Genomic DNA, 10,876 nt, shown 5'->3' with positions numbered 1-10,876 from the left:
ATATGTACATACATAGATGTGTGTGCATGTATAAATATCTGTGCATATATATACACATACATACAAATTTTGGTTGCCCAAAGCCAGTTGGTTCATTTAGTTTGCAGGAAAATTCTGCAAGATTTAAAGATCTGAAGAAAACAGAAGAAATTCAATACTAATTCAGTATAAATGGAAGCAGAGATAGAAAAGGGTTCTTCTCTCTGAAGGGGGCCTGCAAGAATACCAGTGAGGGACTCTTCATCAGGGACTGTAGTGATAGAACAAGGGGTAATGGGTTTAAACTTAAACAGGGGAAGTTCAGGTTAGATATAAGGAAGAAGTTCTTCCCTGTGAGGGTGGTGAGGCACTGGAACAGGTTGCCCAAAGAAGTGGTAAATGCTCCATCCCTGGCAGTGTTCAAGGCCAGGTTGGATAGAACCTTGGGCAACCTGGTCTAGTGTGAGTCATCCCTGTCCATGGCAGGGAGGTTGGAACTGGATGATCTTAAGGTCCTTTCCAACCCAAACCATTCTATGATTCTAAGAGGGCTGGAGAAAATAGTGGCTGATGCCACTTCATGTTTTCACATGAGTACATGGGTACTAACAGCAGGTTCCTCCCTTGGTGAGGAATGTCATCCATTTTAGTTCTGGTCAATTAGCAAGAGACAGACACTTGATAACTTGAACGGAAAATGGTCTACATGACTTGGAAATGTAAATCTCGTTGATTACGTAATTTAACTTCTCTCCCTACACTGTCAGTTTGGGAAGGTGTACCCACCTGCCAGACAAAGGCCTAATAGCTGAACATTCAGCCTTGCTGAGCGTCATTCCCCCTCACTAAGATCTTTGATACATGATGTCTTTGCACTTCCAGATTCAGCTGTGGTTCTGTGTGTGCCAGAAAGTCCCATAGCTTCTTACAGAATAGAAAGTTTTTCCATAGAATTTGTGCTCATTGCAACACAAGTTGCATGCAACCTGCATGCACTGGGAGGGCACTGACAATAATACCTTAAATTCAGAGATGGATGCAGGAGATCACATGCTGTTATAGCTAGAGCTACATTACTACCACCACTGTCTGACTAATCTCTGAGTACGTTACTAGCATCGAGTAACAACTGAGAAAGTTTTTTTTTCCAGGGGAAACAAATAAGACAACCAAACAAGACCAAGAAACCCCACAACACACCACCCAAACAAACAATAAAACTGAACAACAGAAGACATGGACAGAAATTTTGCAACTGAAATTTCTATTCAGGAGAAGTGTACAAAGAATATCTCCCATCAAGTGCTTAGCTTCAGAGGCTCAGCAAAACCTTGGACTGCAACTACTTGCCACATTGATCTAATAAGCAACTACATTAATTCCAGCTGTGTGGATAAAGGGAGGAAATATGAATATGTTCATTAAACACTATGGCCCCACTTATCTCCCTCACGACTTCAGTGGAGATGTGCCAATTCATGCATGATGCTATTATGGTCCCCAGTATCAAACCTGAAAGAAAAGTAATGAGGGTGTCACTTCTTACAAATTTCTCTGTCAAGAAATCTCCCATACTTACTGCTGGGGGACAGATTCACTCATATTCGGATGATTAAAAGTTAAATACTTAGTTCAGTGATTCTAGCAAGTTGAAAATCAATTTGCTTCCCACACACATTTCACTCTGCTCATTTGCATCGTCTCCTCACATTCAGTGATTGGTTCACAACTGTTATTCACAAATTCCCCTGCACACAGAGATTAAACAAAACACAGAGCCAATATCCCAGTTCAACAGAGCACTTGCACATAAGTGTTCCTACAGGAACCAAACTTAGACTTCAGTGCATGCTTTCACGCTTCACCAAATCAAGGGCCAATTTAATAATCTTTTAATAACCAAATTATCAAAACAGTTGATTTAAACAAGAGATGACAAAATGCCTCTAAAATTTTGCATACATATGGAATAATAATTACAGTATTTACAAAGGAGTCAAAAGCACTCATATCCCACAGAAAGTCAGTGTGAGTGCAAAACATTTGGACCAGTCAACTAACATTTGCCTGCCACAATGTCAGCAGTGACACAGCACCGCAGAAGCATGAGAATAGAACACAACCACTGGCTTACTGAAAAAGAAAAAAACTAGCACAACAAATGTTGTTTTCACGCAGCTGTCTTTGCTACTTCCCTTTTCCTCCCAGAACGTGGGAGTTCACAACCTAAAAACAAACATAGGAAACCAGGAAATCTCAGTGGCGATCTCCACACATACCACCCTAAGAGCCGTGGACTGGCAACAATACATGACCACAAACTCAAGAAAAACAGAGTTCAGTTAGCACCTCCCTGGAACAAGACTACACCATGCATGACCTGAAAAAGTTGTCCTTACAAGACACTTGAGAGAAATTACACTTCTTTCTTGCTCTGAAAAAGAAACAAGGCTGGCAAAGCAGAATAAAGACATCTTTTCCTACAGCAGAGTGCACAAGGTGGGGCACAGCTTCTTCCAACAGAGTCGTCTCACTCCCTGTCCCCTTAATGCCACTCTTGATATAAAAGGCCAAGAATTCACTGCAGGTCCACTGGCCTAAGGGTACTTCTTGCAGGCAGTAACCTGCTAAAGGCAGATGATGAGCCAGATGCCACTCAAATGAGGCCAAAAATGTTCTGAATAGGGTCCCACTACTGATCATTTTCACTGGCAAACCCCAGCAGGGTACACAACTCAGATACGGTCAGCCTCCTGGGTCCAGGCAACTGGCTTTACAGAGGTGCTGCGGTAAACAACCAGATTCCCAGCCAGCCAGATTCCCACCTACAATTTAGACTAGTCAGGTCCTACCTCCTCCCAAGACTGTGAAAGGCTGCCAGCTTGTGGTGTGCCTGCGGTACGTGAATTGTCTGTGAGTTCCATACAGAAACCCCCAAACTACTGCCTGGGGCTGCTCATGGAGCACGAGCAGCTTTTGCCATGGCTTCCTACTCAAGTTTCAATTCATCAGTCTGTAGCATCTGGATATTCTTTTCCCCAATTCCTGATACTGCATCCCCGTGGCAGGTTCAGAAATTCCACAGCACAGAGCCATGGTTTTCAAATTCTCCCAATTTGCAGGCCCCATTTCCTCCATCCAGGAGCTTGCAGCTTACTGTCACCCACTTTTATATTTGATTGCACAGCCCCTAGAAGCAGCCTGCAAGCCATTAAACTACTAACAGAACTGCTGACCCGTCAGCTAGGTTTAACTAAAAACCACAAAAAGTAGTTTTTATGCATCTTTTCTACCCTGAGTCCTACACCAAATCATTAAGTAAGCAGCATTTAGGTCTTTCTCCTTTCAAATGTTATTTCCCAAATACTTAAATCCTCTAGATCATGTTATCATCACAGGTGGCAAACCAGATTGCATGTTCTGTCCCTCAGGAAGGGTTACAGCTGTAAACAGATACTCTACTAAAATGCTTTCCTTCTGTGCGGTTTGGGGATTAGGTACTCCTAACAATACAAACATCAAGGGACTACAGCTGCTGCTGCAGATACCTGCATCTCATGCTATAGCACTCAGACTTGCAGCTCTCCATTTAAGACCTGTCTCTACGCCATTTTTCAGACCTGTATGACCACCCAGATTTATATTTTACAGACCTTTTCTCATCCATTTGCTTTCCCTATATAGCAATTGTTTCCTAAATCCATCTCCAGTGTTTTCCTTGTGGAGCACTGAAGCAAAAAGTTCCAGTTTCCCCCCAAATTTGACTTCATACTTTACATGGTCAAAACAAAACATTAATTCACACAAGGAACTTCAGAAACATATTATCAATTCTTTATTTTCTACTGGGTTAACATCCCACTCCCAGAAAAGAAAGCAAGCTCCTCAACTCTCAGCATACTTTTTGAAATGTTCTGGAAATAGACAACAGTGAAATACACAACAGCAACACCTCAGAGGATCAGCAAGTTAACTTGGTATGACTAAACCATTCCATGATTCATCCTCTTGTTCTCTAACCTTTTACAAACTTCTGGCTTGCACATCCTCCTTAACATGGAGAACTCTTATTTGTCCCTGAGTCTTTGCTTTCTTATCACTCACAAAACCTTAATTCAAAGAACATATCTGTGCTCAGAACCTAAGACCAACAATTCCCACAAAAGCTACAAGTTTTGCAGAAATACAAACTCTTTGGCAATAACTTAAAATTCATACCTTAAGCTTGGTTTCGCATCCACACAGCACTCTCCTCCACAAAGACTCCCCAAACACTGTGCTGAACAGCTGCTACTTGTAGAATAAATATATAATGCACTTCACCTGGTATCAGCAATTCCACCCCACCTCTCCTTAAGGGTGAAGTTTGCCCATTTAAGGGATCCACTCTGGCAAAGTTCCAATATGTTGAATGCCATCAAAATACAGATCAAGAAAACTGCCCCTGCTTCACAAGGCTTAGAGAGCAAAAGTAAGCCTTAAAAGCGCAAGAGAAGAGCATGATTTTAGTTAGCATGAGAGTGGCCAGCAGAAGCCTGTGTTGAACTAGATTTCAGGGATCTAGAAAACAAATTCTTAACTCTATAGCTTTGTGTAAATTCCTTCAGCACAGAAAAGCCAGCATGGAGAAAACACACACAATAACTTTAAAAGGGGTGACTGCACAGTCAGGACAGGGACAAGAGTGATGATGTTAGCAAGATGGAAAAATGCAAACAGGCCTGGAAGTGGTAAGTTATGCTTCATGCAACACCAAAGGGAAAGCCAATGCACTGCTGGGGCCCCTGGTCCTTAAGCAGAACAACAGACCAAAATAATGGGAAGACTGATGATGAGACCCAGCTGGACAAGCAGGTGGTAGCACGAATAATGACGATTTGAGAGATGAACCACAGCCACAAGAGAAGAGCCCTCCACTGGCCTATGGAGTCAGAACCACGCACTGAAAGAAGCCTTTCTGCCGAGGGCTGAAATACATACAGCTGAGGATCAGATGGGTCATCAACAGGGGTGCCGAGGGATGAATAATGACTGAGTATGTGCCAAAAATAGTGCTGACAAAGAAAAGTGAGGGTGAGAAGCTGGGAGGATGGAGCAGGAGCACAGAAAAGAGGAAGGAAAACGAAACACTAGAGGGTGGGACAAACCAGGAAAAAGCAGTGAAAAGTAAAAAAGGAAGATATAAGGCCTGGAAGTGGCAAACCCTGCACAGTCTGAAACCAAAATATGAAATAAGAAAGGAAAGCCCCAGCAGGAGGGCAGCTGTGGCAAAAACACGAAGACATTCAGGTCTCTCAGAGATGTTGAAGTGGCTGAGAACATACCCAGGTTCACAGCTGGTATTTAGATGGAGTTACAGAAATCAAGAGAAGACAGCAGGAGGATGCATGACACTTGGCAGAATGCAGACACAAGCAGTGATATGTCATATGAAAGGGAACGGGTGGTGCAGGGATGCAGAGTATGAATTTGCTCTCGTGACAGGAGGTAAGTCTTATGAGGAAAAGGGAAGAGCAGACAGCTGATGAGAAGGCAATAAACAATGAGAACAAGAAACCTGTGATAGGAAAGAGTATAGGAGTACTCCTGTACAGGACTATAGGACAGATGACAGATAAGCAGCCAATGAGCTAGTCAAAAAATAGCACGTATTGGCTTAGCAGCAGTTCCACCTGTTGAACTGCTTTGCCAGAGTATGGACTGTGCCACAGGGACTGCCTGGGAGAGGTTGCGGAGCATTTGGGAGAGAGTTACTGCCTGCTAGTACAGTGCTGTGTACATTCAAGGAGCTGCAGAGACTTTCATCCCCCATTTCTAAATGATGTGCAGCTTTCTGAATGACTCGCAGCTAGAGCTCCCTTGGTTTCCGGAGACATCACTCCTGCAGGAATACGTACATATCCAGGGAGAGCCTTGTGCACAGAGCCACCCTGCAGACACAGCCACTGCTGCCTCTTGGAAAACAGGTGTCGCCAGGCTATACAAGGCATCTCTGAGGTTTGGTTTTTAGAACTGAACTCATACTCGACTTGCAATATCCCAGTCAACAGTGGAGTAACATTATGAAATACTTCTCAGATGTGTTCCTTATCTTTCAAAATTCACATTAAAAGGCAGAAATGTTATTGTAAGGAAGAATATTTCTTTTATCTCCGAAGAACAGCTAAAACTTCAACAGATACAGAACATCTTCTCTAACACCACCAGAGGACGGATCTCTTAATTTACAGATTTGGACTATGAAAAAAGATAGTATTCCAAAATATTAAAACTGTGTGCAAAAATATGGAAAAACACCAAGACCTTTAATAAAAATATCAGTCTTCAGATTAACTTGATGTCTTGATGTGCTTTGCAGTAACAACCAAAAATGAAACAGCAGAGTCCCTTAAAGCCCAAACAGAATTTGAGTTACAAAATAATTTGAAATTCATACCTATTTACCCATAACATAAGGACAGAAAGTGTTATTTTAAGGTGCAGGCACAGAAACAAGCTCTCATGTGCCAAGAAGCTGACTTGCAGCCTATCGCTCATTTCCTGTAGATGTATGGGCATGTATTTTCACCATACGGTAAAAGCAAGATAATCTTCAATAGATAAAAGAAGTATCTCACATTTACACAAGACAAGAGCTTTCATGCATGTGAGCAGTTCACAGGCACTCTAGTTTACTTTATGGACATGCGTGCCGATGCCCTGTGCAATTGCATTTCTGCACAGAAGGAACCTACTCTTGTAGGTGACTCATCACAGCCTGAAAAAGTGTATTAAAGAGCTCACTTTGCTGCAATTGAAAACTATGGGGCACTCCACAAGGATTAACTGACCCACGTGCTCAAAAAACAGTCCCCAGATAACACCGGGGTTACCACTTAATAACACTTACATTTATGAGATTTATACTGAAACCTGCCCATAGCTGTAATGTTAACATTTTAAGAAAAAAAATACTAGATAAAGCATTCTCAATATCCAGGTTTGGGTTTTAAGAAGTACTGCATAAAGATCAGTTACATGGCTCATCCACAGACATCCCTTCTTGAATTCAGTCCTCTGCTGAAGAATAATCTTCATCTCTTACATCTCTGTATTGCAGAACCCCCTCTGGTTCAAACCTGAGCATTTTTATATTCAATCTCTCTGCAAGCTTCTGCGCTGCAAGCTTGGCTTGCATTTCCTGTAAGAGAAAGGAAAAAGGACATAAGTTAGAAAAAGCGTTCATTTGTTACTTTTATCCTGGACATGAAAAAAATAATATACTGAAGTATAAATTTGACATAATGATATCAGTAACTCCAGAGCGGGCTTACTTAAACATAACCAGCAAAAAAACTTCAGCTCTCTTTTCACACTTAGACATAACTGTGCTATTAATATTTGAAGATGTAAGAGTTTAAATTCCTCAAGTGGCAGTCCTCACCTGCGATACTAACGTGGGCTTTAACAGAACAGAATCAGTCCATGCAAGAGAGCAGCTGTGCACAGTAACCATGCAGCAATAGCAGTGCTTGACGTTCAGGAACCTCAGCAAAAAATCTGTTTTCTTTTTCCAAATAAATTACCTCTCTTAAAGTGTCAAGATGACTAAATTAGCAAGTGCTTTCAAAACAATAAGGAGCAACAAACACTTTTACAATAGCATCTAATTTAAACACTAGCTTGGCACTACCTGGAAAGTCAAATTTGAAATCCATTACAACAGAATTTGAAGAACATCAGAACTCTGATTCTTCCAGCACAGCATAAATATAGGCAAATACAGATACTCGCATATTTTAAGAATAACAAATACTGCTAGGCCTTCATTTATGCAGGGGCCAAAAACTCTTCAAAAACTAATTTCTAGTCAGAGGTGGAGCGAGTGCAATGAGCTTAGCGTATCAACACACAAAGAGTAACACCAGATTTTGCTTAATGCAGGAATAAGACTTTCAGAAGGGATTAATACATAAATTATATCATTAAAAGAATCAAATACAAGAAAAAGTACCTTTTCTCAAAGTCTGCCCATCTCAATTTCATCATCAAACTCATCAGTATGAAAAGATTCCTTTATGCTTTCTTTTTTAAAAGTTATCCCGGTTATATAATTACTTTTCAGACCAAATTGTGAATTCATACCTCATAAGCTGCTTTTTGCTGTATCTGAATTGCTATGGATTCCTCTATGGATAACAGCTTAGTAGGAGAATGGTGAAGTGGTGGCAGTCGAGCTGCTGTGATCTCATTCAAATGCTTCTTATCTCTAAGTCGTCTTTCTTCAGTAGTAATTGGAGACCCCAATGCCCCAGGTGACTGACTGGGTGAGGAACCACGCAAAGATCCATTTTGCTCTCCTGATAATCTGGAAGAGACAAAACATAAAAATTGTGACACAAATTTGCAGCATAAGGTTGAATAACTGCAGTTCCAAGACTTGTTATTTTGAACTTGTAAGAGTTGAAAGAACATCTGAAAGGGTTACGACACCACAAACAAACAATAACCAGCACTCAGCAAAACTAAAAAGGTTCTCTGTAGAGAGGCAGTATCACAGATCATTCCTGATAATGAACAAAAAAGGCATGGCAGTTAATTAACAAGCATGAGATGGCAATGTTTTGGGAGTCACATGAAGTATGCTTCCAATACAATGTGAATTGCAATTTCTCTAGAGGTGCAGGAAGAGCCAAAAGCTACCTGCTATTAAAGTTCTACAAGTTCTAGAACTGATCCACGAGGAAGTGTTACCAATTATTTGTTTTGTACACTATGAAACCCTGTGAAGATTCATGACAATGGTTTCAAATGGCTACCGTGACACCACTGCTCAATGTTCCATGGCACTTAACTGAGACAACATATTAACCCTGCATGTCAAATGACTAAATCTCTTTGATCATCACAAGAAAATAAACCCACCATGCTCGTCCTGTGCCATTTCCAATTTTATACAAGTCAAGTATTTCATAAAAGGTTTTTTTGTTCTGTAATACTTACACATTTGTTTTAAATTTGCTTTTTTTTATGACTGGGTTCTTGGCTCTAGACTCTAGAACTTCAATATAATGTGGAGTCTTAGGGTGCAGGCTTCCAAAGATGTTCCCCTTATGTTGAGCCACATTCTGTTCTTTTTCCAATACTTTTTCACTATCATCCCCACCTACAATTGTAACTTTTTGAAAGGCATCAACCAACTCGTCTTTACTGTTGTCCAAAGCACCTGCACTTTCTGTACCATCCTCAGATTTGCTCTGGGATACCTGCTGATCATTTTTCTGATGACTGCTTGTGTCTGACTTGGAGACAACTTCACAAAGCACAGACTGATCTTTTGTAACAGTCTTTACTTCACCATTTTTACTCTTAGTCCTTTGATTTTCCAGAGCTGTATTTGTGGCATCTTGAGCAACACATTCTGCCTCCTGCATGTGGGAAGAAATCTCAGAAACTTCTTCAGTATTAGAGTTTTCATTAAAGGCTGTGGAATCTTCACGGTTTAGTCTGTCCTCATTTAGGATAACGTGCTGTTTGCTTGTATTAATCGCATCCTGTTTCACCTGAAACTCCAGCCTAACAGCAGACAACAGCTCGGCTGTCCTTGCTAATTCTTCCTCCTGTAAAATGGCAAGCTTGAGCTTTTCTGCAAAATCGGAGATCTTCTTACCCTTGTCTGGAAGCCTTGCAATGAATTTCCTAAGACACACAAAAAATAATTATTATTTGTCAGGAACTAAACACTCCTATTTCAATCTGAGATACAGAGCTGTTTTATTAGGGCAGTTAATGTGGCAGGGTTTCCACTCTAACATTAAGTTCCTTATTTACATGCTACACTTCTGAAAGGTGGCGAGATGCAGAGCACCTGCAAGCTGTGTGCTGGGATAAAGCGACTAATACTGTTTTTTCTGCTCAAAGACCCAACTGCTGCTCTAAAGAGCGCAATAGCCGGCAGCCCCCGCGAGGTACATGGAGCTTCGTGAGCCCCGAAAGGGTTTAACCAAGCGGAGCGGGAGGCCTGGCCCGCTCCTCGGCACCTCTCCTCACCGGTCGGCCAGCAGCCGCTCCTGCCGCCGCAGCATGTCCCGCAGCTCGGGCAGGCTCCGGCCGCGCAGGCCGCCGCCCCCGCCGCCCGCCGCCGCCATGGGCCCCCGCGCCGCCCGCCACCGGGGCAGCCGCCCGGGCTCGGCACCCCCGGCGCCGCTTCCGCAGCAATTCGGAGGCCGCCATCTTAGCGGAAGCGACGGCAGAGCGGCGGGGCCCGACTTGGCCGGAACGCGAAGGCCGGTGGAGCTGCGGGCCGCGGCTCAGGGGCAGCGGGAGGCGGGGTTCGCCGTGTCCGCTCCAGGCGCCGCGGCGCGGGGCTGCGGGCTGCGCTGGGCCGCGCTCGGCGGTAACCCCGGGTTACAACAGCCGTGCTGCAGCAAGCGGTTGGTGTTCGACGGACACGCTCCGCATTATCCTGGTGTGAGAAGCTGCGCCGAGCAGAGGCAGGTTGAACCCGCCACGCTCAGGGTGCTCAAACACTGCAAAAGCGTCAATGTCCCTCACATTAATTATTTTGCATTTGCACTGGCGAAAGCCAGGCCGCTTCCATGTGTTCGAGTGGTTTTTAGCAGAGCATCAATCCCTGTTCACGACTCGAGGTTTACTTTTCAGGAGTTTTCTTCACGTGGCATTTCTTTTTTAACACGTTGATGTGTGATAGAGGCTGAACACAGAAACTCAGACTGCAGCATAACGTTGGCCTGCTTACGCCAAACTTTCCCACCTGATAAAAGTGCCATGAGCTTTACTAAGTCCACTCCATCTAGCAGTAATAAGGTCATTAGCTGAATGGTAGCTCCCAGGCAGCAGATGTCAGCCCTTTTAAGTTGATCCCAGTGGAGGTTTCTTGATCCAAGTAATTGTGAAG

The 10,876-nt window shown here is 43.0% G+C and overlaps 1 protein-coding gene across 1 annotated transcript in view; it reads right to left on the bottom strand.

The window, feature by feature from the left end:
* Window positions 1-3,791: 3,791 nt before the first annotated feature.
* Window positions 3,792-10,876, bottom strand: part of LOC115613154 (myocardial zonula adherens protein-like) — a 67,826-nt gene continuing 60,741 nt past the window's right edge. Inside the window, exons 13-15 of the mRNA XM_030498288.2 lie at window positions 8,962-9,657; window positions 8,104-8,326; window positions 3,792-7,159 (exon numbers count right to left, since the gene is read on the bottom strand). Coding sequence (XP_030354148.1) covers window positions 7,028-7,159; window positions 8,104-8,326; window positions 8,962-9,657 — 1,051 coding nt within the window. The 3' untranslated portion in view covers window positions 3,792-7,027. The remainder of the gene's footprint in view (window positions 7,160-8,103; window positions 8,327-8,961; window positions 9,658-10,876) is intronic.

Source organism: Strigops habroptila, chromosome 9 (genome assembly GCF_004027225.2).
Source record: "Strigops habroptila isolate Jane chromosome 9, bStrHab1.2.pri, whole genome shotgun sequence".
Lineage (NCBI taxonomy): Eukaryota > Metazoa > Chordata > Aves > Psittaciformes > Psittacidae > Strigops > Strigops habroptila.
This window is presented reverse-complemented; position numbering and strand designations above follow the sequence as displayed.